Genomic DNA, 26,998 nt, shown 5'->3' with positions numbered 1-26,998 from the left:
TAATCACCAACATCCAGTTAATTCATTTTGACACATCTTTTGTCCTTTGAAAAAAAAAACCAAAAATCACTCTGCCTGAGAAAGCAAAAATTCAAAGTGCCGCGTTTGATGTGAAAGCAATGGCAAGTTTCCAAAACAAAAACAACAACAACCAAACAAAAAAAAAAAAAGAGAGAGAGAGAGAGAGGGGAAAAACCTGAAGCCTGTGTAACAATGTATTGTTCAAAATACGATAAGGCTCCTAGAATTAGTGGCATAAACACACAGACGCAGCCGCACAGTCGAACAATTCTCCTTTCAGACAAGAATAATAAGAGTCAATTTCAGCACAAGATGCAAAGTTTCCCCTTTGGTTTCCAGCTTTTTTTTTTGAAGTGTCACATCCGTGTCTAATTTGACTGCCGACATCATTATGAGTGGGTCCAGATGACAATTCAGTGACATATGTCATCAAACCCATTTTTTCTCTTTCTTTCAGAGTGACAGATTCTAAATAAACTCGGTCTCCGGTGCCTTCCCTACACGCGCACACACACACACACACACACACGCACACACACACACACATCCATCAGCGCGTTGTGTGGAGAGTCAGTCATCTCCCCACACGCATAATTACTGCAAAAGGACAAAAAGAAAAAAAAAAAAACAGCGCCCACTTCTCGGAGCATTGTCCCTCAGGATTACACAGGAAAGAGCAAAAAATAAATCATTATACAAAATTATGTATTCTGTGACTCCCACACGAAGGAATGTTCAATATTAATGTTTCACACTCTTCAGCTTTGAATAACATTGTGAAACAATTTGATGGAGAGTTAATAGAAGTCTAGAGATTCTACTAATATTTGAGAGGAAAAGTTTTGTTTTGTTTTTTCTTTGTCTGGGTGGGCTTCCGAGGATATCCTATATTTTTGATACAGTATTACCAAAAAGAAAAAAAAAAAAAATTTAATTTAATCACTGTTTGTAATCTTCACTCATGACAGGTCCTAAATATGTACTGTGCTTTGAAACTGTCAAACTGATGTGCGCTTGATGTATTTTTAATGTTGAAATATTGATTTTTATAACTCCAAGTACAAAAACAAAAACTTGGCCATTCAAATTTAATTCATTGCATATTTTGCTAAGATCTAACTATATCTATTAACTTTTAAAGTTCTCACGACAAATTCACGATGCACAACTTGTAGCCTAACACACACACAAAAACAATACACACAGAAATACCCACCAGCACCTCGGCTAAATTTTGTTGATCACATATGAGTGAACGGGGCAAATCCATAATTCATTCAGTCTTCATACGCTCATGTCTAAAATTAGTTCGATTCATCAAAAATGAATACAAAGCTTTAATCAATGCAATAAGATATGTCACCACCAGATGGTTGGTGCCGAGATGGGTCAGATACAATGAAAGCGCGAAGAGATCTGATGAAGCAGGACAACAGAGAACAGTTGGAGGGAGACGACCATATGTGGAGGGTTTGCCTAGAGCTGGAGTGATAGAGAGTTCGGTGTCAAAGCCCACTAATCACTTTATTCGTCCCACTGACTTGCGAAACACGTTTTCGCTCCAAACGGCTATGGGATTCACCCGCCGGGAACGCGTTTCCTCTGACGGACGACTGTCTTTAATGTGTTTATCCGCAAAACACATCACTCTGACATTACAGAAGCTTTCTACTCTTCTCTTCTCTTCTCTGATTGTTAATCTATCTAATGGAGAGTGGACTCAAATCCAAAAGAGTCTGCCTGTCATGCTTATGCTTACTAGTCCTGAAAGTGACTATCATCAGGCGGCACAGAACGCATTCCATGGCGGTCTATTAGACCACGGAGTTGACGCCTACTAGAGTCAAGTCTGACAACTCTGCTTCTCTTTCGAGCTCCTTTCTTTTCTGTTCTTTTCCTTCTTTTCTGTCAGTCAAAGTCGTTCAAACTAAATGAGATCCTGTCTCCTTTCCATTCCTGCCATGTATGATATTAGTCAAAGTTCTGCATTTGCTTGTAATGATAACTGAATCTTACAGAGTCAAATCTGTTGATCCTGAGGCCTGCGGTAGGAGTCACTTCTGAGGTCTGTGGAAGTAACATGTCGCCGGTTGTCTTTAGGTACCAAAGATGACACCGAAGGTATAGAATCTAGTAGAGAGTAAGGTAGGATGTGACAGTCCAAAAATGATTTCAATAAAAGGTAATTAAATAAATAAATAAATAAACTCGTCAAACCTAAAAGCACACCCGGAGGAAAGCTAAGACAACTTTGTGAACATTTGACATTGTTGATATTGCTAAAGCAACACAACAAGGTCTCTATGAGGAGAGAACATCATTTTGTAGTAGAATGACTGGAAACACAAAGTAGCAAGATAAGAAGAATGTTGTCGTGAATGTTATAGAATCTTAATGGTGTATTCAGATTACGTTGGCAGTTAATGTATCTTTTCTCTGTCACTGACTCCAAAGTCCATAATTCTTCACTGAAATAAGTGAATTTCTGTCACATGGTCATTACTATGCCACAATTGGAATAAAACCCACTGTCATACTTTGTGATTCTTGGTAAAAGAAGCGTGGAGGCAGCCCGAGGGGACGTCCCCAATGTCATTTATCTGGCTAGGCCGCTGAGAACCTAATACATCTTAAAATTTAACACGCTGAAAAAGTAAGACACCAACAATATTAATACACAGTAAATTCACATAGATCAATAAAGCCCCTTAGCTAGACAGGCTGTCTGGCAGAGATGCTTAAGCAATGTCCTGTCTGAGATGGAAGACATTAAAAAAAAATGTCTTCCTCATCATCATCGTTACTTTGTTTTTTTTTCACCTCCCTGGTAAAAAAAAAAAAAAAAAAAAAAAAAGAAATTGTGCTGTAATGATGAGGGATTTTGGCATGCTGGCAGCAGAAGGGCCGTCTTTGATGGAGGAGGAGGAGAAGGAGAAGGAGCAGGCGGGGGGGGGGGGGGGGGGGGGGGTTGGGAGGTGAGGGAGGAGAAAGAAAAAAAGGTTCTACATCCCGCGTTTTTTTTTTGTTTCTGTTTCACAGGACGTACCGACACGCAGCTCGTCTTTCCTGATGCTCTCGTTGTCATGCCAGTCTTTCCTCCTCAGTCCGTCCGTCCACGTGTAAATGTGTCCGTCGCTCAAGCCCATGGGAAATCCCTGAGAAAAGAGGATAGAAACACTTGTTTAATCGTTGTTCTTGTTCTAAATGATTAAAAGCTCTGTTCAGTTATCTCTATCTCTCTCTCACACACACACACACACATACGCGCAAACACACACACACACAGAACGAATATTGGTTTAGATGGTACACTCACTACTTAAAGGGTTTTTGAACAAATCGTGACTCTGTTCTGAGTTTCAACTGTTAAACATCAGAAAGATTAAGAGGAAAGTGTGTAATTATGTGATGGTGAAGTGCTCCATTGAAAATGAATGGACAAGGTTTTTGCATTTTCGCTCGTTTTTCTCGACGTAACTACTCTTGCACTTTTCGCGATATCGATTCCATAGTAGCGATAACAGGTCCGTCCTAATGCGTAGTAGTGTGCTCGTGTACCGCTGATGGATTGGTCCACTGTTTTTTGGGTTTTTTTTTAATCGCCGTTTTTAACGGCTTACTTTCCCCTTGAAAATGAATGGAGAAAGTTTTAGGTCTCTAGCGGTACAACGAGGGCCTGCACACAGCGGCCGTCGATAATTGGATTCGATGGTCTTTTGCTCCGCAAAGCGATTGATTGTATTTAGACTTACAGCACAAGCCAGTTATGAAATCTCATTCAAAAGCTGATGCTGCAAGGTAATCACATTCACATTTTCTGGACAGAAATGCATCTCTAGTTGCACACTGATGTGTGCTCTGACTGGGTATTAATGAGAAGTTTACTCCTATGGACGCATGGGCTCATATAAGCTCTCATCGGTAGTGTTGATTGTTACTACATATGGGGTTTTTTTCCATCAGTAATCTGGATTTACACTGGTGGTTCTTTCAAGTGAGTCTTTAAGACAGGATAAACTACTTCAACGAATTCATACTTGATACTACTTAAACTACGACCTGTGAAAGTCACCCACTCATGTAATTACTGCATAATTAATTAACTACTTAATGACGACAGCCAAAAAGTTCGTTTAAGACATGCATAAAAAAAAAAAAAAGTCGTCTCAAATATTTCGAGTTCTTCTATGGGGTCTGTATGTCAACTAGAGTGTACATTCCCTTTACAAGATCTAAAACGCAATCATACGAACCATTTAAATGATCTCTCTGGAAAATCTGAAATGTAATTTGAAATTACTTTGACTCTCTCACTGTGCTCATTAAGGCAAACTCACAAAGAGAAATGTTGTGTTTACTTTTTTTTTTCCTCCCTCACGGTAACTTTCAATTCATGCAGAAAAAGAGAAAAAAATACTCTAATCACCTCACTCATTAGATCTCCCAGAGGACAAACAAGAGAGGTCTCAATCTGCATCTAAACTGAGTCTGTAAATTGAATGTATGTGTGTGTGTGTGTATGTGTGTGTGTGTGTGTGTTTATGAGGCTCCATATACATCTGTTTACTTATGTATATTTGTGTGGATGTTTGTGAGAGAGGGTGAGCATGTATATTTGCCTGTGTGTGTGTGTGTGTGTGTGTGTGTATGTCTAAGAAAGAGGGCTTTTGTAATCTCATTATCTGTCACCCAGACACAAATTGCGAAGTCTTGCTGTCAGGTTTTATGTCTTTTGAGTACTTTTGTGTGTATGTGTGTCTGTGTGTAGGCTGTAGTGAAGAAAGGTGGCTCGCTGCTAGCTAATAATATAACAACATTTCTCCATGCCTCTTATCAGACGGAGAGAATAAAAGGGCAAATTATTGCACAGAGCTGAACAGTGGTGCCATGGAAAGCCGTGAGCTGGAGTGAGACTCTTTACCGACAGCACTATGACCCTCTGTTGTCCTGTCTCTTCTCCTATTTGCTCAATATTAGGTCGACAGGACCAGAAAAGTGATCTCAAGAGCCATCAAAGAGGTCTCATTTAATCCACAATTTCCCCATTTTCCCCCAAAACAGACCAGAAGATAGCTGCTCTTTACAGCTCTGATGTGTACCAGTGCAGAGCGTTTGCAGGTACACTTGAGCTGTTGAGGAGAATTTGTTCCAGCCTGGATGTGCTCGTTACATGAATGAGATAATTTGTGTGGGATGAGTAGATCTTTGAGGGTTCAGGCTTTTTTGGTGGGTTCTGACCTCGTTGCAGAAATGTCTGAATGTAATATTGCGGAAAAAGTTGGGTAGCCATTTGAACAAACGAGCTTCAAGACGTGACTCTTAAATATATAAAAAAAAAAAAAATACGCACATGTAGGTAACCTAAGCTTCAATATCACTCTTAAGTTCTCACCGTGAGCTCCAACCAGTGACGACAGACTTTCTAAGGCTCCAGAGGAACCCCTGTTAATGAATGACGAACCAACAAACAGACACTTAACGCGTGAGTCCAAATCTAAAGTGCTGCTTTTGAGGAGTGGAGCCGTGGAGTGGATTACTGAAAAGCAGGTGCTTCAATACGCCAAGGAACACAGAGGATTTGGTGGCGGGACTTTTTTTTTTTTTCCTTTCTTTCTTCTTCTTTTTTTTTTTTTTTCAGACGTCACATTCGAGAACGCAGCGTGCGGGTGAATAATTTAAGACGGGAAGCGTGACTTCATTAATTCTTTCACAGGAGCGTCTGGTAAAAATTAGAAATTCAAGTGCTTTGGCTGAAAGATTGCCATGAAAAAGCTACAAAAATAAAAAAAAAAAAAAAAAAAAAACAGATTTGGGTCATTTTGCAAGCGTACCAAGAAAAGGGCCTGTGACCACGCGAAGCTCTATTTACCTTCATCAGTGCCTAAACAGTGACAGAGAGGCTAACCTCCGTGTCAAAGGTGGACGTGACTAAGACTGTTACAGTCAGAGCCTATGTTCTGTGAGAGACTGCCGCTTTGACTCATTTACGCGGCTCTGGAGCTGACGCGGGACGCGGTGCAACGTAATTGCCTCGACCGAGAGGTAATTTCATTCTTTCGGAGTGCAATTTTCATTCATTCATTTATTTATTTATTAATCCGTCTCATTTCTATTGCTAGGGAAAAAAAGGATGACGGAGAAACACACACACACACACACAGACACATGCACACATGCGATAATAAACAAAAATTACCCCCGAACCAAAGAAAGGAGGTCAAAAAAGACTCAAAAAACCAAATAGCAGCATTTTTCTACAAGTACCTCAGGACTTGAGTTGTAACACAGATTACGAACACTTCTAAGTGAGGTAGGACCGAGATTTACCAACAAAGCACTCCAAGGGTCACGTGACGGAGTAAAACGCTGGTGCTATAACACGACCCATTTTACAATTCAGAGAAAACAGAATTTTCTCTAAGTTAACGGAACGAGAAGTTCAGCTGACACTCTTAAGATAATGTTCTGTTCCAACAAAGACATATTTTCTAAGTTTTATCTACCAACATAAAGTGATGATAAAACACAAGAACCATTTAACTTTCTAGAATATTCACCCCCTGAAGCAGTGCTAATATTCAGTTCTTATATAGCTCGCGACTCTAATGTGACTTTGTAAAAGTTAAGCTGAAGTTTTGCGCTTGTTGATTTTAATACTGGGAGCAGAGCTACAGATTTTCTTTTTATACCTCTTCCCCAGAGATTAAAATGTTCTCAAAATGTTCAAGCACTGAGCAGCTGAGTGTAGCGAAAGTCTTTGTAGAGAGACAGTACCACTTATTCTGTTCTGCGAATAAATTTCGATGCGGAAGCGGGTGTCCAACAGTTTCCGTAGGCTCGTTTATAGGGGTTTTTTTTTTTTCATCAGAAGACTTTCTGTTCTGTTGGTCTTTTCAGAAAAAAGAAAAAAAAAGGGAAACGCTGGACGATTCGGCCGGCGCTGAGGGGAAAAAAAAAAAAAAAAAGAACCTATCAGTTTAACTGTGAATTGTTACATCCAGCGTTCATATGGTCGGGCTATGAGAAGGCAATGAGTAATCCAAGTCAAATGCTTAATGAAGCATAAACTTCAAGCCCTCTCTCTCCCCCTCTCTCTCTCTGCCCACACACCCAGACTGCCAGACTTGCTCACGCACATGCACACACATACACACGCGCGCGCGCACGCGCGCACACACACACCCCTACGCTTACACATGCACACAAACAAAACAAATTGTGAAATTCACAGTTAGAGTTGCATCTGTCGTCATTTAGTTTGTCACTGTGGGCTGTATGCTAATTAGAGCGTTCCTCGAGTGGATTCAAAACAAAACGAAAACACTATTCAAAACAGTGTGAAATCTATGTAACCGGCCTTTAACTAAGTACACAGAAGAATTTGGCATAGCCTTTTGATTTGTTTTGTTTTGTTTTGTTTTGTTTTGACCTTGCTGGTGGGTCTACAGATGTGTCCACTGTTGTTTTGGGGGTTTTTTTTAGACTTTTTTTTCCACTTGTGGGACAAAGTGTCCTCATCTCAAGGAGAAGATCGTAACAATAGAAACAGATGCCATTAGCATTTGTGAGTTTGTCCTCTCCTCTCTCCTCATATCTTTTATTTTGTGGACTCCATCAAGGTCTTTCTCCTCTCTTCTCCTCTCTCCTCTTCTCCTCTCCTCCCCTCTCACATCTTTGTCTAGTTTTGTTTCTTTGCAAACTCAAACCAGCAAATAGTCCACCCCTGCTTTCCTCATATTGATTCCAGTAAATTTAGCAATTACCAGCTCCATCTAGACGGCAGCAGGGCGGCTGACTGTACAATGTGCTGCTTAATTACAGTCACCCTGTGTTTGTTTTGTGAAGATGATGGCTTCACAGCGTTCTGTCTCACATCCTGTACAGAAATAGGGCTGTATTCCAGGGCGTCTGCATTCACTCAGTAAAAAAAAGCTTCAGTAACAACAAATACTGCAGCAAGGATAGAGACCATAAATAAACAAATAAATAAATAAATAAGAGAGATAAAGAACATCAAAGAGGGGGTTTCTTTCTTTCTTTCGTTCTTTCTTTCGTTCTTTTTTTTTGCCTACTCTGATAGACATTTAATGGAAATATAAAGCTGATAGCATTGCTTCACCATGCTATCAGGAGACACTGCTCTGTATTTGCGGAAAGAAACTCTTAGTTCCTGAATAAAAATGTTTCACTATACCTCTGACTAAAACAGTATGCGGCCTGAGATTATGAGGGGTATTCTGTTGTATTATTATGCAACAGATACGTAACAAATGTAATCAGATGACATAAAACGATCAATCTCTAAAAAGGCAAAACTGAATCTGGAAATGAGACAGTTGTTTGGTTCAGTGAAGTCTACCTCTGTAGACTAGACATTAAGTTGTTAAAGGTTACAATATTACAATACTCAGCGCGCTATTTTAATGATCTAACTACGGGGTCTGAAGTGCATGGCGGAAGTGCATTGAGGGCGTGTCCAATTCCACCGTTGCTAGTTTGACGGCGGATAATTTGAGCGCAAAGCAAGGCGCGAGGCACAGAGGGGTTGTGTTCAGTCTCTTAATTAATCGTAGGTGTGTTTTGGGCGTAACATGCAATAAACCAATCAGAGTGTCAGCTCCCATTCACCTTTAAAAGCCACTTGCGCTGGCACCTTGATGGATTGCTATTACAACGGTGGACTTAGCGCCGGGACGAAAAGAGCAATTTGCCGCCTCTGCTGTCTCCCAACCCTCTGTCCAATCAGGTATTCCGTTTTTTTCAATGAAACAACTGCGACATTACTTTCGCCCAGGTTTGTGTTGGTCTAAGCGCAGAGGGTTTCAGCTGCATTCAAAATAGCAACAAGCCAGCAATGCTCCTGACCACGCCTCATTTTAAGACCACGCCTCATTTTAAGATGGACGCAAGTTCATTTGCTATTTAAACAAAGTGGGCGTTGGACTGGAAAACGACAACCGCGTTGGTCTGAAACTAGCAAAGGCACTTGCATTTCAGTTAGCACCACATTGGTGTAAGATAGAGCCCTAAGAATTTAAGTGTTAACTGTAATTGACTGCGCAAAATTCACACATATCGTCTGACACAAATGCGCCTGACGTGTGATGTCATATTTGGTATAGTACAGTGTGTGTGTCCATATGAATATAGTGTGTTTTGTCAGTTTTTACATTGGAGCTGAAACCCTGTCATAAACTGATATGGAGTAACTTATTGTTCAAGTCCTGCAGCAAGCTGTGTCTACTCATGCAGATGAACGACAGGTACAGTCTGTCTTTGTTTATCTGCGTATGTACCTGTATGTTGTTACGGTAGACAGCAAGACAGGCCTGGCAACCATGCAGGCTTTGGTGCTCTCTCTCTCTCCCTCTCTCTCTCTCTTTCTGTCTCTTTTTAGGTTTTACATGTTCAGTCAAACTGATCTCATGCCAGCTGCCCACTCTGCCATGGGAACAAAACTCAAAACAAACAAAGGACTTAAAGCTGCCGGCGATTGTTTATGGAAGTGTGGAAAGCCATGGGCTGTGGGTAGCGGCTGACAGTCCCGAGCCGTCGCTTAGGTAGAAAAATGAAGAATGAAGGGATAAGATGTTCATTTCCAGAGACAGAGCCATCAGGACAGGTGATGAAGACTATATTCTACGAAGATGAAAACTATAATGAACACAGCTTCCTCAGAGGCCCCAATGACAACGGTGCTATGAGAGAAAACAAGATGAATGCTACCGTAAGGACAAACACGGTATCTAAATATCGAGCGAATGCAAAGCTACATTCCCAAAACAAACACCATTGGTACGGCTGTTTTTTTTTTTTTTTAAATCATTTAAAATTAATGAGTCCTCCTGATATCCCCTTGCACGCCTAAGAGACTTCTTGGGGTTTTTTTTTTTTTGTTTGTTTGGTTGGTTGGGGTTTTCTTTTTGGGTTGTGCTAGCTTTAAATGAGATTTTGATTCAGTCACACTGTTCCGCCTAACTATGTCCTTAGAACTGAGTTTCTGTCCAGCCCTTTTACTTCCACTCAAAGTACATTTCCACGATGTAGGCCCATGTTTTTGGATTAAAAGATTTCTGTCTCGGAATTCTTTATACGGTCCAACGCCCGGATCGCAAAAGGCACATGTTTGCACATAATCACTGATTTGCACATTTCTGTCTCTGTTCATTCCACAGAAACCTTCTCATTCGTTCCTCTTCTTTTTCGTTTTTTTTTTTTTTTATCTCTCTCTTCTTCTATTTGCACGTATAAGCAAGCAAGCAGATGTTTTATGCTCTGCCAACACCGCTATCTAATTATGTGGTTCGGTAGCTCTGTCCAAAATATCAATCGTCGCCATTTCGCTCCGTTTTTTTTTTTTTTTCTCCTCGTCTCGTTTTCAAAGGAGTTCTGTCCGTCATGGTCTTCTCTGCATTGTGATTTCTAGAACCGGCCTGTCTTTGTTTAGTAAATAGAATCCCTCCTGAATGGTCGACGGTACGTGTTGGCAGAGCCTTGGTTTAAGCTGTTGAGAGCATCACAAACAGCCCCTGCATTGAGGACAGAGGCGTTTTTAAATCAGTTCTTTGTGCAGCTGTCAGGAAACATGCGGTCACGCAGTCAGTGCTCATCACAACGTCAATACGCGTTTCGATAGACGACGATATCTTGTCCCACGGGCTTCCTCACGGTTAGCGAACACAATTAGGGCAACGGAGACAGAAAAGAGGCTTAGCCAGGTACCCTTGAGGGCGCAAAAAACACCGCTGAACTAGAGGTCATGAGTACAGGCAGACAGGCCGAATATGGCGCTTTCCAAAAGTCAGTAAACCGACAGAGAGAGCGTTCCGCTCGGCCGTTGCGAACCACGGAGGTGAGCGTCTGTACTGAAAACCGCGTCTTCTCGATTCTCCTTGCGTGAACAATTGTTTTCACTCCACGTATGAACTCCCCACCTGCGCACGGAGGCGTGTACTAATGTCATGACCAAATGCAACAACAACCAAAACAACAACAACAACAGCAACGAAAAATGAGATTCAGACAGAGACTCGCACAGCTAGTCTGACCTAGCCATCACCCTCCTTTATTGCATGTCTCTGTGAGGAGCGGAAAAAAGGAGGAGGAAATGCACTCGGCTACAATAGAGATGATGATTATGGTTATGGTTATGACGCTAATGACGGGAGAGTTGGAATCATCAGTGTCTCCGTGGTTTTTTTTTCTCCTGCCTGTTCTCTCCGCTGGCCCTGCGTAGCATTCAGGGGTCACAAAGCGATCACGGCAGCTGGAGCGTTTTGAATGTTTTCACTCTGCTGTGAAAACATCCTGAAGTGGAAAAAAATGCATGAAAGGAGAAGGGGATGAAAGAGAGAGAGAGAGAGAGAGAGAGGTAATCAAAGGACCTTAAAAGGCAAGTGTTACATCAACAAAACAGAGCGAGGTGATTCTTACAGAGAACAGTAAAGCAGAGAGAGAGAGAGAGAAATGACTTGTGGTTGATATGATGTAGTAATATAGCTTGTAAGCTGCATATGAGCGTGCGTGCGTGCGTGTGTGCGTGCGTGTGTGCGTGTGTGTACGTGTGTGTACGTGTGTGTATGTGTGTGTATGTGTGTGAGTGCTTGGGGAGCTTGTGGAGGGGTTGCAGGGCTGCTGTGAGTTACTCTCAGTTTTCCCTGTCTCCATATGTAACCTGCTGCTGAGTTTGATTTGTACATTAACCTTCAATAGCCCACATGGGCAGAGGCTTCACTGGCTTGCTTGCGTTCAACACCAACAAGATCCACCTCCTCGGGAGAGACTAAATTTGGACGAATTACAGTGGAGCACAAACACAGAGTGATCACACACACACACACACACACACACACAAATGCACTTGCTCATGCATACGTGCCCACACAAACACACACACGGAGTATTGAAACATACACACTCATCCAAAGCCCCGATTATTTCAATTTCCTTAATACTTCTAGATAGTCACAGTGTGTTTGTAGCTTGATTAATTTTAGGGCTTTTAAACTCAATTTCTCCCTGTGACTCTATTCATTTCAGTGGGGGGCCCTAGCACAGCGAGCATCATTCTCGTGACTTAAAACCTGATCCGCTCTACTGTTGGCTCGTTCTCTGATCAAAGCCCTTTGAAGAGCTTCCACATTAGTTTTAAACATCTATCACTGTGTTCTACACAGATATCACACAGACCAGAACCTCATTTCCAGACCAAATCAAGTTCTTGATCTAGCTACAAAAGAGTAAGTATTGGAATAGAAAATGTAGGCTGTCTTACTCAGTGTTTCTCGGCAAATTATGCCGACATTGTGTGTGTGTGTGCGTGTGTGTGTGTTTCGGGGGGGGGGGGGGGCGGTATTGGGACAGCTTCAGTGCTGTTAGACAGGGACTGAGAGTGAGTGTATGTGTGTGTGGGGTGTGTGTGCGTGTGTGTGTGTGCGCGTGCGTGTGTGTGTGAGACATAGGAACCACTGGAGAAGGCTTGTTGCCAAACGTGCCCGAGCGCGCAGGTGGACCTGACGTATGAATTCTACATAACATATGGTGTTCATTTCTTTCACGCCATTACCTCTCACCTTAATCAGCGATACGCGTAAACGTGGGATTTTACAAGCTCGTCGATTTTGATCGGAGGCAAACACGCGGCGGCACGCACCCCGGCGATTAGCGAAAAAGCTCACGCGGAACGTGGGGAGGAGGAGGGAGAGCGGCCTCCTGAACAAACGCCGTTTCCAGTTTCTCCTCGTTAGGCCGTCCCTCCTCTTTTTTTTTTTTTTTCTTTTTTATTTATTTATTTATTTATTTATTTTGTGTTGCAGATGACGCCTCGTTGTTCCAACTCGTTTGGCTTCGAGCAAAAAAACAAAAAAAAAAAAACAAAAGCATCTGGGATTCAAACGAGCGATGGGACCTAATGTTCCCGCTTTCTTGTCGTGACAAGTTCCCTTTATTGCTTTCTGCTCTTCGCTTTTTGACTCTTTTATTTTTTGAAAGCACCCCAAACACCTCCCCTCCCCTTCAGCCCAACAGCAAATAAAGCAGCTTTGCATGGAGCAACCTTGGCTACATTGCAAATAAAACGTGTTTATTGCGTCTTATATCTTCATTTGACGTTTTATTGCAAGATGAAATTGCTATACGTACTCTTTCTTCTGAACTGCATCATTTTTATTGTTTTGGGGGTTTTTTTCCAAACACAGAAACACACATACTAGTAAAACAGCCGCATCTAACGCGGTATGAAAATGAAAATGAAAAAGCAATTAAAATGAAAAGCCCTTTAGTTTATTAAACGGTTTAATCTTCTCATTAAGTTAAGGGGAAAATAAACACCACTGCACAAAAAAGGAAAGTTCTCAGTCAGTTGTGGGACCTTCTTTAGCTCTGTGCGTGTATGTGTGTGTGTGTGTGTGTGAGAGAGAGAGAGAGAGAGAGAGAGAGAGAGATCACTAAGAGACCCATCTCTGGTCTTGCCCTAAGCGGGTATCATGGCAGGAGAGGAGAGGAGAGGAGCTTAGCACAGAACAGAACAGTGGAGTAGTGGTTCTGCCCATTATGAGAGATTCTCAGTTCCCAGTCAGTGCAATCAGTCAGAGAGGAGAGAGAGAGAGACAGTGCAGTGTTGTTATCAGGCCACACTTTCATCCTCCCATAATTCTTCAGACCACTCTTTAATACCACCCTTTGTCATTTATACCAGAACTCAGTGAGACTACATACAAAGCACAGGCGGTTTTCTATACAGGAAAAACTACTGCTCATGACATTTCACAGATTCACTACTACGATGTCAGTCATATCATAATGCTGAAAACAAAACTGAGATTTAGAAAGAAATCCACTGAAAAACAAAATTATTAACGAGGAGGCGGTTGAGATTGACGACTGAGAGGCAGTACATGCGAAGAAGAAAATCGCTTTGAAAAAAAAAAGGTGACAAAGCCAAATTCTGAGATGGTAAACTCTCACCTTGAAACCAAACTTAGAGAGCAGAAGTGCTGAAAACGTGGAAATCCTGTGTGTACAGTCAGAGAGCACGATGCGGTCGCACGGAGAAAACATCGTCGCGAATTCTAAAGCGTCTCATCGAAACCGAAGCATGCGGCCTAAGGCAACTCAGGTACAGGTGATATACAGATTTTGAGTATGCATAACACTCACTCTCACTCTCTCTCTCTCTCTCTCTCTCTAACATTATTCTGTCACAGTCCTTTTGAAGAAGTTTTTTTTGGGGGGGGGGGGGGGGGGGGGGTTGTCAACAGTTTTTGATTCAACTTTTAACCTTTCCGGAAACCGCACCGGATGAAAAATACAGTTAGCTATATTGCTGGGTCTCTTGTGCATATTCATGGAGTGAGGCTTTGGTGTTAAGTGTCTCTCTTTATGTTCCTGTAAACTTAATTTAAACTTAACCTCTGGAGGATGAGGGTGGGGTGGGATGGGACAGAGGGGGAGGGGTGGGGGCATAAAAAGTCAAATCTGTAGCACCCCGATCCCTTTGTTCCAGCACAGTGACAGAAAGGGGAGGACATGGGAAGGTTATTAAATCCAGATCAAAGCGTCGTTTCATGAGACTTTGTTTTGAATAAAAGAAAAAAAAAAAAGTGCTAAAGCTGCCCCTCCCTCTCACCCCCCCCCCCCCCCCTCCCCCTTTTCCTCGGCTCAACCCCTCCCACCTGACGCAGCGCGTCCTTAAGACTGACAGATGAGCCACGCGAAATGCAGAGAGGCGTCGGCACCTTCTGATGCTTCAAAGCGCCGGATGTGAGGGAACCTGACAGTGAAAAGTCTCAGCGTATCTAGCATTTGTTTATCGGTTTTCACACGACGACTGCAACCACCACCACCCCCCCCCCCCCCCCGTACGGTTCTCTTCGGTGAAGGAAACCGAAATCACATCAGAATGAAATGACGCCTTACTGAATCAAAACAGTTTTTCGTTTTTTTAAACCTTTAATTCAACATAAAGGCTCTTTGAATGTCCCTCATCGATTTAGAGACAATATGCAGTTTAAATACGAGCTTGTTGCACAAAATCACGCATCTAACACGAGTCAACAGATGCTACTGCTGACAGAGTATGTTTCAGAATGCACCTTATGATGATATCATCTGGCACACAAGAACTTTCTAGATCCGCTTAAGACATGAGCCTGGCTTTAGGTATGTATCTACACTGTCCATTTCTCATGCCGTATTTAACCGTGAGGCAGTTTGCTTTGACATGCTGTTTGACTGTAGACTCCTGGATTTCCCTTTGCTCTGGGCAAGGTTGCTGCTCTGATGTCCAGTGCGATTAAAGTGAATCTGTACATAGAGTATAATTCCGCTTTGACTTATAGGAACGGACACATGGCTCCTCCGAAAATGAACTGCCAAGATTTGTTTTGATGTTGGTGTTGCCATGGTATCTTGGCCATTTAAGTATTTCATCATACAGTAAATCTAATAAATTGCGAAAGAAAAAAAAAGGAAAAAATATTTTTAAAAATTCCTTTTTTTTTGGGCGGCTTTTAAATGTGTGGCTTTTTTTCCGGAAAAATCCATTCCTGAGGGAATAAAATGACTAAAGAGTGAAACGTGGCTAATGTAGCACGACAAAATCATTTTCATACAATGTACAAACATTAATTTGAGTTTTGGAATTTGCACAGCTAAAATGAGAACAATTAAATGTATTCATGTGTGTAAAATGATGGGGGAAAAAAAAAAAAAATAAACAGCAACAACGCAAGCCAACACACTCATTATACTGTATCCTGACTTTTTTTTTTTCCTTTTATTAAATCAGGACTAGAGCACAAAAGAAAAGAATGGAAATTTTTCATAACCTAGTAATTACTTAAGTGGTATGTGTGAGACTGAGATCGAAAATGACTTGAACAAAAAGAAAGAAAGAAAGAAAGAAAGAAAGAAAGAAAAGAATAAATTGCCCAAGTTCTTTTACCTTACACATCAGCAGGCAAGTGAGTGAGTCCAGTGTAGTACAAATAGAGTAGGACTCACACAAACACACGCTGCTTCAGCATGAGGCTAGTTCAAGTCTGTCCACAAACCCCTGCAAAGACTAAATGACAATTTACATACCCATTTGACACATTTGTGCATCAGATGATAGCCACTGGTCACCCATCAAGCAGACTCTGTGCCCCATGACCTGCAGTCTCAGTTTGCCACAAGCACTTAAAAGACAGAGCGCCCCAAACACTGAGGTGCAAGAGGCAACCAGCCATGCCTCCGCCAAAAAAAATGAGATTTGTCAAAGGGGCTTTGATCCCTGACTAATCTGATGCTAGCCTCTGCCCAGGAAGTCATGACAAGCTGAGAAAATCAGAGACACAGACATATGGAAGCAACAAGCTCTCTCTCTCTCTCTCTCTCTCTCTCTCTCAGAGGTCAACACACAAACACACACACACACACACACACACACACACACAAAATGTAAGATCTTGAGGAGAAAAGTGTCAGAAGAACGTGTAGTTATTTACGGTCATTAATGGCCTGAGTGCGAGGACGTTTGGGGGGCAGATTATTTTCTAAACACCAAATTCCAGATTATTATTTCCTCAAGGTAAACAACAGTTCACATGCACTTTCACCGGCGTGATGTTCTCGCTCCCCGTAACGCAAGGCAAAGGGCGACAAAAACGCCGGCGAAGAGCGGGCGGGGGGTTCAGCTTGACAAGTCAAATATTTGATTCCGCTCAAAATCTTTCATCTCGCTCATTTCTCAAAACCCACCACCCTTCCATAAATCAACAAGGTCTCCTACAGTTCCATCTAGCCTTCATTTCTTTATTTCTTTACTTATTTATTTATAACTCAGAAAAATGGTCCACCTCAAAATTTACCGATTTCATTCCATGATGGCCATGGTAATTGTTTACTCAATATTTCCTCCATTTTGCTGAGGGTGGGCTGGAAAAGGCCAAATGGAAATGCAGACAATTTATCAACGTGACATGCTTATTGTTCGGCTAGGTCGCAAACTCGGCTCTCTCTGAAATAAAAAATGTTTACTGTATTCCTCCTTTAATGAATACCCCCGGCGAGCGCGCAGTCGCTAATACAGTCCGCGGTGACAAAAACCAAAGGCAAGGTGGATACTTTGGTTTGACAAGACTTTTTGTTGTTGTTGTTGTTGGTCCTTTTCAGACAAAAATGTGGCCTATTGATATAAAAGACACCTATTTATCATGGCTTTCAAAATCTTTCCAAAATCCTCTCATGTTAAATGTAACACCTCCTACAAAAAAACTTAAAGCAGTTCAGCCAGTATACAAACAAACCAGTCCCTGTACCTTCCGAGTTTCTGGATTAGGAAATATTTTGTGTTTGGTTACGTAAAGACACTTCAGCTTGCTTTGCTTTTCATCTGCTATTCATGTGACTATAAAAGACAGTGTGTCAAATAGTGAATACTCATCAATATCACCTTCAGTAATGCACATATATGATTCTGCAGCACAGTGATTTAAAGACATATATATTTGACTGCTCGACCTGAAATCCTGGCGTTTGATAATATGAAAGCTAAAGCATTAGCCGATATATTTACTGAACCTTTATCTAAAATGGGTATTACGGACATGTAAAAAAAATGGGTGTATTTAAATTCTTTGTCCAGTTAAAGAGCCCGAGGTCCATGAGCCTTTCTCTCCTTCAGTAACTTCAGCCAGGAGAAGAAAAGAGAGGGAAAAAAAACAAAAAACAAAGAAAGCTAAAGCTAACAATGCTCTCAGGCCTCCATCTGTTTTGATTAATGATACCGTGCTTGGCCTTTGTCTAACTGGGCATCCTTTGCAAGCCTTAGAAGTCATTTCCAAGGTGATTCTATTCCAAATAAGTGTGTCACTAAACACTGCCCTTTTATCTATGCAAACGGGAAAAAAAAAATCTCATTTTAAAAAACCAGGATCTTTTTTACGCCCTGATTTTTCAAACCGTTCCACGTTTTGGTGGTACAAAGTCTACTCAAGTTCAGTCTATTTTCAACTGAGATAATACTTCAGGATTTCTCAACGACTTTGGGTCGACTTTTTTTTTTTTTTTTCGTAGAGTGTGGTTCTGCATCTAAGTTAAAGTGAGGGAGAGATTACTGCCTAGAGCACAAGCTTGCTTTGGGTGCTCGCATTGGAGAAAGAATTAACGGTTAAATGAACGACATACCATATATTGTCTGCATTTGTTATCCGCAGACACGTTCTTTAATGTTCTTCCCCCGAAGCGGTGAAACGTAATTTAAACATGTGAGGCATCTTCTCTTAGTTGAAACTTATTATGGAGGAAAATGACGGCGTAAGACTGTCAGCGCTCTTTGTTCTCCCTGTCCGGAAGGTTCCCTCTAGCTGCTTGTTCAGACTCGCTGTAATTATTTTTATTATAATCATCATTTTAATGTCTTTGTGACGTCTTGAGGCTGGCGAGCGAAACTGAATGGGCTTTAATAGAACTCGAAACGCTGCCAAACTGGAGAGAGAGCGAGAGAGAGAGAGAGAGAGAGAAAAGTTTACAACGCTCATCCTAAATTAGTTGGTCTTGTTTTACTTCAAGGCTTCTAAACCAAAGAAGCAGTGACAAATGGCCCCAAACTCCTTTTGCGGTAGCGTAACTACTAAATACACGACAGCTGCTTTTCGCTTCCAGAATTTTAAGCGTGTGTGGGGCCACCCACACACGCTGATATTAAATATTTGCCTCACGCACTTCAGGCGGCTTGAATCATAAACACTGGTCTACGTGATTATATGTGTATTGTTATCAGTGTACATACCAATTATGATTCGTGAAATTGTTGGTTGTGCCGTTATGTTCTGAGACACAGCAGCAGTGCATTCCAATGAAGGCGCACTAATGGGCGGCCCAGGAAACCAGATTTTCCCAATATCTCCTCACATCTACGTTTCTTTGACTGACTGGCGTAGTTGGGGTTATACAGAGACAAAACCCCATGTTCCTCTTAATGTTCCAGACGTTTTGTGTATACTCGCATCTTCATCAACAGCCATACACAGCAGTTACTGGATAACGCAGGAGAAGAACAGCGATATGATTTATTGTTCTATTTTTTACTGATGCGTATTTTTGGGTATCAGCTGCTCCGATTTCTTACTAATATCAAAGCATTGCTCAAGGTTTGAAATGTACGGATATCATGTGAATTACTTGGCTGATCCAATCACAGTTGAATATGTGCCAAGGTCAAAACGCAGGGAAATAAAAGACCAAAAAAATGCAATGGAATAATGACTGAGCTTAGTGAATTTGACAAAAGTACTGCTCACTTTTCTACATAGCTAGTTTCAGAAGCTTCTAGCCTACATTGTTTTTTTTGTTGTTGTTTTTTTTTTTTTCTAAAATTAACCTTATGTGTGACTGAGATGGCAGCTGGCTAGAAGTCCTGTGGTGGTGGGGAATTGAAAAATTTGACAATGAATTTGGAGGGGGACAGTTCCGTATGAAACCATCAGATTCTACCTACCAGAATCTACAGGGTGCAGCAGCAAATTTTCAAGGTCAAATTCAAGGTCATCTACAGGATCTCATACATACCATCATGTGCTCTATTGACATCAGCGTCTTGTACTGAAGTCAGTCATTAAATTGGGCCAGAATCCACCTGAGCCCCACAATGCAAGTTGAATGCAGTAAAATATATGAAAACTGTACAAAAATAGGCCAAAGTGTTCCTACAGCTAGAATTAAACTAATGTTACTTGTGAAGTTCAACTGAAAATGGCTTCCATTAAACTTTCTGTATGGTCTAGAATGTTCCGTAAATCCTTAAGAGTCTGGATTACCAGGCGGGCATCTCTAATCTTGTTTTTTTTTTTTTTTTTAGTAGGCTGTTCATGAATACTCTCTTTTCTGGGTGCCACTGCACTTATGATTTGAATGGCATTTGAATACTATTTATGAAGTGTTTATTGTGTGATGGCTTATTCTGATGAAGCCCTTTCATAGACGCCGGTTCATTACCATTTGTCTTGAGAGTTACTTGACCCAACTCCAATCATTTCCAATGTTAAAAAAGAGGGGGAGAGAGAGAGAGAGAGAGAGAGAGAGAGAGAGCAGGAAAAAAAAAAAACGATTTGCAGCTCGCTGTGAGAAAGTTCATTTCCTGGCCTTAATGTAATGGTATCACTTCCTTCTCCCTGGTGGCTTTGACTCAGCACAATTCTAAATATATTCCTCGCAAAAGAGGCAAAAAATGACCCACAGGGTAAGGCCGATCACTCATGGTAGCGGCTAAAGGACTGCGCGGCTTTAATGAGGGCCCTTAATTACTAGCTGGCAGGGATCCAGCAGAGAGGTGGATGAGAGTGCATGTTCAGAACGTGTACGAAGGTGAAAACCAGGAGTCGCGGACAACGACGCCTGACATAGGTCGTTCTGCCGTGGAGACGAGGAACTGGGCTTGAAAGAATACGATAATGGTTTGTTATGATGTACGCCGTGCGGACCGTATCGATTTTCACAAAAGATCGTTTGAAATGCGCACGGGAAGGAATGTTGGAATGTGGCAAGTCGCGAGGACGCTCCAGCAAATCCCGCCTCTGGTTTCAGCAGATTACATTTGCAATGTTGACCAACTCATTACGGATGAACCGTTCTGTCTACCACGGCCTAAACAGGCGTGGGATGATACTTCAGCTAACGGAAAACCGCGAGGCGCGTTACCGGTCCGCCAGCGTGACTGGATCGACAAAGATCTGGCACAAACCACATGAGAGTGAGTCAATCTTGGCAGGGTATTGGAGTACCTCTGTCACCTGTTGCGGTCGCTGTTTATTTATTAACCGATGCCATGTCTAAACGCCACTTCACAACACCTGTGAACAGCATAATAATTATGACAATATTAGGCCCTGAATGCCTCTGTTTGCATGTATTAGAAAAGCAGAAAAGCAGCTTTGAACAGACTGAATATTTTAACATGATACAACAGAACAGATTCTGATACAGGCCTAGCATATATATATATATATATATATATATATATATATATATATATATACACACACACACACACACACATACATATACATACATACATACATACATACATATATATATATTACGTGTTTGCCACCAAAGTATATATATTACATGTTTGCCACCAAGGTTCTCACTGAAAAGTGTACCCAATGTTGATGTTGGTGTTTCAACTTATTTTGTGGATCTTGTGTATTACACGGAAAGCCTTCAGGACCTTCAACTGAGCGCGAACAGAACACGTTCTCATTAACTGGATGGCCAAAGCAAGGCAAGGGCGACGGTACTGAGTAGCGAGATGATTTACATCCGCTTGAGGGGGCGAGAGGGGCATAATTGAGACAGATGAAAATGGGGCTGCCACGACCCCCACAGGAGTAAACAAACCAGTACTCCAGTTGGGAGACAAAAAAAAAAAGGAAAAAAAACATAGGCAAAACAAAATAGATCCTATTTTTTAAATGTAATTGATATGGAAGAAAGACAATTGAGAAGCTCCAACTTTATCTTTCTTGTAACTTTTTTTTTTTGTCAAATAAATACTGAGTTGAGGTACTTGGATAGCTTGCATCATAAAAGCTGAAAATACAAATAATTAAATAAATAAAGAGAATATTTGGAAGGTACGTAAGCTGGTTGAGGTCCAGCATTACAGATCAGGTTTAACTCTGAGTCAAAGCACATGGGCGTAGATGCTGGGTTAAATGGCCGCAGGGCACTTCTGTTCAGTCTCTCCCAGGTCTTCTCTGATATCTGATACGGAAAAACATATTGCCAAATTTTTTTTGCCGGCGGTGTAAAATAACCGCATCTCTCTTTGCCTTTGGTCTGATTTTTGTTTCAGATATGTTATGTAGAATAAAGATAAAGAAAAGTAATAGTGTACGTAAGATCAGATACAGTGGATGTCTTTATAGGGCTATGACTGGCCTGTTTTGTAAGGCTTTTAAAAGGGGCACACCTTGATACCTTTGCCCCCCCCCCCCCCCAGCCCCCCACCCCATGGGCATGATTTTAATTCAGTGCAGTTTTGACTGAAACAGTGATTTTGGACAATAAAAATCAGAACATCTCAATTATGGATTCAAGAATTCATGATTGAGGCCAAAGGCAAATCAACACACTATTATCTTCCTGTAGAAACTTATTTTGTTTGTTGCTGGTGGATGGGACTCCAATATCTGGGCATTCAATTGCTGGAACTTTTCCTCTTGAATGATCACTCACAATACAACTTGGGGATAGGAGTAATTACACATTTGCTTTTTTGGGGGGGGGGGACAGTCATCCAACGAAGTCACAAAACCCCATATCCGGGGAGCCACAAAAAAAAAAGGGTGTTATTTCACAAACAGACTCTAAAGATTCATCCAGTTTGGGAAACAAATACATTCAGAGGGCTTTTACTTTGGCTGGATCTGTTTGGGGTTTTTTTTTTTTTTTCCTCCAGCCTGTTGATCAGTGATTAAATGCCAGAGACCCGGTAAGGGAGGCCCACTCCATTCATTTAGCCTGCCTTTCGAGTTCTTCCCTGTTTAGAGGATACATTTTTTAAAGTAAATGAGTTTGAGCTCAGGGGAACCTCCCGTTGCCTCAAAACATTAGAAATAACAACCGGTTCTAACCGACAGCGGGCAGGGGAGCCCCCTGAACACACAGCTGAACACACATCTGAGAAATGGAAGGAAGGGTAGGAATGAAACTGGGCCATGCACTTTAAGGATACTCGGGGGGGGGGGGGGGGGGGGGCGCTTTTTTCTCTTCTTTTTTTTTTTCCAAATGACACTAGAACATAAAATGAACCAGGAAAAAAAAAAAAAACCTGTATTAGAGACAGCAGGTGGAGAATGCATTAACGCTGGTCTCTGATTAAGCACGTTCGCTGAAGCAGAGAGCGAGAGAGAGGGAGAGAGAGCTTTATGTATGGTTTCATTAGGAGTAATACAGATAGGGAAGAACTTTCTTTCCATGTGTACGCTATTCTGTAAAATGTATAAGTGAATGTTAGAGCTATACTTAACGCTTTGTCTGCTTCGTGGAAACAGCATGAGGTTGCTCTCTAATGACTCAGAAACGTTGTATTTGAAAGGCGACTATACTCCTCACCTCCCCCCCGCCCCCCCCCCCCCCCCCACCCCCCCACTTTACTTACTTATAGTTTGTCCCCTGCTCTACTGGAACACATAAAGACTAAGCACTGTGACAAAAAGTGACGATAAAAAAAAAAATAATAATAATAATTCATAAAAAAAGAAGTGTTCTTTTGCAAAGCACAGTTACTGTATTACAAGTCTATAGTGAAGAAATGCATATTTTATTCTGTTTTGGGTTTGTTGTTAGCACAGTTTACACTTCAGTCACAAACAATATTGCGTTATTAGCGATCTGTGCGCTATTCCCCTTAGCGTACTGGTTTATTGTGAAACCCACGTCTCAGCTGGAGAGCACACGCTGTTTTACGGGAGGGGTAAGAGGATGTGATGACGGTTCTCTGAGCAAACCCCTCTGAGCTTGTACATTATGTTGTCAGCGGCTGGCAGATATGACGAAAAAAAAAAAAAAATGAAAAAAGTCATCACTGAGCAGTAATTATTCCTTGGGCCCGAAGACAAACACTAGAGCCGAGTCTAAATTAATGTAGCCGAAGGTGGGGGGGGGCAATACTCATCCATAAGAGAGAGAGGGAGAGAGCTGCACAGACATGCAAACAGAAAGGTAATTTGTAAACCCATAACAGATGCACAAGATGGAATTAGTTGAAGGGTCCTCTCTGCATCGCTGAACCTCTGGTAAATAGGTGTCTTTTGACAAAATAACGGAATATAGCCCGAAATTACGCCGGGCGCCTACCTCCAGCTCCAGCCTCAGCCCCAGCTCCTGACTCCAAACCAAGCCCTGAGTCAGATGTCTCCTCTCTCCAGTTCCTGAGTGGTATTAAACCAGAGCTCCAACTGTTGCTATATTAAACATGAACTCTCTGAGCAATTTGACAAAGCCTGGCACCCGAGTCCAATTTGATACTTTTGTCTCGTGTCAGCCACGCAGCGCGCATCCGAGAGCTCCGGGCTGAAGCCGACGGGGCCGGGAAGCCGTCAATCAAAACCCACGACACGGGACGGTCCGTGTCGCCGCGGGAACACACCGGCGCCAATCTCATCTCTGAATGCCGGTGATTGGAATCTTTACGCTGACAAAGAAGCTGCAAATTGAGGCTTTTTTTTTATTAAAAGAGAGAAAAGAAAAACGCGCATTGTCATCGTCGATGACGTTCGGCTTCATTGTGTGTCTAAACGAGGGTCTGCAATTGTTTGGATGACGGAGTTTAATTATGCTCTTTGATTTTTCAGACTTTGACACTACCAGACTCAAAGCGATAAAAATTCTTTGCCAGTGAACGAGACAAAAAAAAAAAAAAGAGAAGACTGTATGCTGTTGTCTGTAAGATCGGTATCAAGCGTAAAAAAGCTGGATTTGGGTCATGAGAAACTTGAAAAAGAGGAATCAGACATGTTGGGAGTGTAAAGTAATTCGCATTAACAATCTGACTTTAGAGAATGCAGCTACGAGCTTGTTATTCCATGTGGTGTCAAGTTGCTGTTTGAAACATGAAGCAAAGCAGCAAACAGTGTGTGAAGTGCAACACACACACACACATGCGCGCGTGCGCGCACACACACACATGCACGCATGCACATAGTGAGGCCCATCAGGGGTCCAAACGCCTCCAAACAATCAAAAACTTTCCCATTTCATCTAACTTTGTTTCTCTCTGTCTCTCTCTCCCTCCCTCTCTCCTTATTCCTTGTTTTTTTTTTTTCTCTCACATTAGCTTTCCAATCTGTCATTTTTGTCATGAGAGGCGGGATAGGAAGATGACAAGAGCGTGTGAATGAAAGACTCAAAAGAGGCAGAAATCGGTGCCTGTCTGTGCTGATGTCACTTAGGGATCAAGCCAGGGAATTTTGGAAAGGAACACAAATAACATCAGAAGCGAGGAAAAAAAACAAAACAAAAACAAAAACAAAAAAACCAAAGAACAATAACTCGTGTAAACAAATCAGTGGTAAACTGGCTGTCACGCCCGGCGGAGAGTGGATTGAATCTAATGTTGACGTCCCGCTAATACCATGAGCACTTGACAGAAAAGCATCAGCGATGAGGTATGGAGATTTGTTTTCTTTGGGGGATGATAGCGCTGTCATCGTTTGTCTTTATTCGAAGATCTCATGAAAAAAAGAAAAGAAAAAAAAAACATGAAAAGGAAGAGTTTGTGATTAATAATTTATACCACAGACGGGTGGTGAGGGTGAGTTTATTTTAGAAAAAAAAACCTCAAAGTCGGAGGGGGGGGAGAAAAAAAAAATTGAATGTTATGTCATATAAAACCGAGATCTAACACTACTTAGTTGAAAACATCCCAAATTATTTCAGACGCAATGTTGTGAAGCCACATAAACCATTAAAGCAGAAACCATTAAGGACATTTTTTTTTTTTTAAGCGTGCTCTAAAAAGTAGGACAGGCCTGTGGCTAGCTTGTGTAGCTGTCACTGCCTGCGTTAGCGGAAAAACGTCCCAATAGTTAATCTAACATGTGGTTGAATAAATCTGATGAATTATTGGTAGCATTTATATGAAACACAAAAACATTCTAAATGCATGAGCCAAGAGTAATTTGTCAGTTCAGCCTGAACTTTTTTTTTTTTAACAGTGCCTCTATTTTTAGATGAATAGTTTTTTGTTGTTGTTGTTGTTTTTGTTTTTTGTTTTTTTAAAGAAGGATGCTTGTCCACTGATCTTTTCAAGCATGAAAAGATTGATTTCATTGCTCCTCATATAAAGCGCCTTCCAATTAAATAACCTAACAGGATTCGGTCTTGCGGTTTTCCCATCTCTATTAAACAGTGTGAGAATACACAAATAGGCTTCAGAAGCTTAGCAGGGCTTTATAGTTACTGATTCAGCTTCTAATTAATATTCATGTATTCTAATGAGTTCAAACTGTGATGCCAGGTAAACGTCAAGCCAGGTAAACGTCTCATCGAGAAGACTCACGTCGATGTTGTCTTTTCCCGTCACTCATTTTGCTCTGAAACTGAATCATCCAAAAAAAAAAAAAAAAACGGGGGTAAAAATCAAAGACTTCCTCTAAAAAGATATAGCACTCACAGCAATAACCTTGGTGTCCAATCAATATCGCATATCTATGCTAGTAATATTATGAAGTAGAAAAATGTACTGTAGGACAGCATTAAAGAGTTTCCTCTGGCAATTAAACGCAGATTTGACCATTAGTGTTAAAACAGTATCTGCAAGATGGATAGATGAGGCATTTTCTTTTTTTCTTTTTTTTCTTTTTTTTTTTCAGGGCACCGTGCGGCCAGGACCGGTTCAGTCATTCATGATTCAATAAGTTCCTTAAGAGGCGACCTTTGGGGTCAGCGTGATTCAAATCTCACCCAAAGGTAATGATCATACATTAGATATGACCCGAGAGGGCAAACGAAAGCAGGCTTCCCAAGAACAAAGGCAAGCTAAGTGGCCATTTAAAAGAGAAAGAGACAGAGGGGTAGTCTAAAAGAGGAAAGGGAAAGATGATGCAAAATGAAAGAGAAGAAGAGGGGGAAAACAAAACTTGCATCAGAGCACAAATTGCCATCTGTTAGATTTAATTCTTCTTTTTTTTTTCCCCCTCTTCTCTTTTTTAGAGCTCATTTCTCTCTCGTTGTAAATTTCGGGCATCATTGAGAGTAAGGTGCCGTGGATCCGGAGTGAAGCCGCACCAAGTCCCTCATCTAATAAACTTCTTCTCTGCAACCGTAGGGAATCTTATGAAAACTTTTGCGCCCGTTCCTCATCCATCAGACGTGTGAACCAAAGGTAAACTTGGCAGACGGATCCGGCCAAGGCCTCTCCATTAATCTTAATGGTGAACCGTAATTAGGAGCGGCTGCACAAGGGGCGACGTGATGTCATAAATAACTG

General features: G+C 41.6%; 1 protein-coding gene across 3 annotated transcripts in view; it reads right to left on the bottom strand.

Annotated features, from left to right (window-relative positions):
• galntl6 (polypeptide N-acetylgalactosaminyltransferase like 6) overlaps positions 1-26,998 on the bottom strand; it is a 139,220-nt gene that overhangs the window by 102,072 nt on the left and 10,150 nt on the right. The window contains exons 2-3 of one of the 3 annotated variants that reach the window (XM_030788292.1): positions 11,882-11,884; positions 3,068-3,176 (exon numbers count right to left, since the gene is read on the bottom strand). In XM_030788292.1, coding sequence (XP_030644152.1) covers positions 3,068-3,176; positions 11,882-11,884 — 112 coding nt within the window. The remainder of the gene's footprint in view (positions 1-3,067; positions 3,177-11,881; positions 11,885-26,998) is intronic. The other 2 variants (XM_030788293.1, XM_030788291.1) reach the window with 2 other exon arrangements.

The sequence above is a fragment of the Chanos chanos genome, chromosome 11 (genome assembly GCF_902362185.1).
Source record: "Chanos chanos chromosome 11, fChaCha1.1, whole genome shotgun sequence".
In the NCBI taxonomy this organism is placed as follows: Eukaryota; Metazoa; Chordata; class Actinopteri; order Gonorynchiformes; family Chanidae; genus Chanos; species Chanos chanos.
The sequence above is the reverse complement of the archived record's forward strand: the minus strand, read 5'-3'. Positions and strand labels throughout refer to the sequence as shown.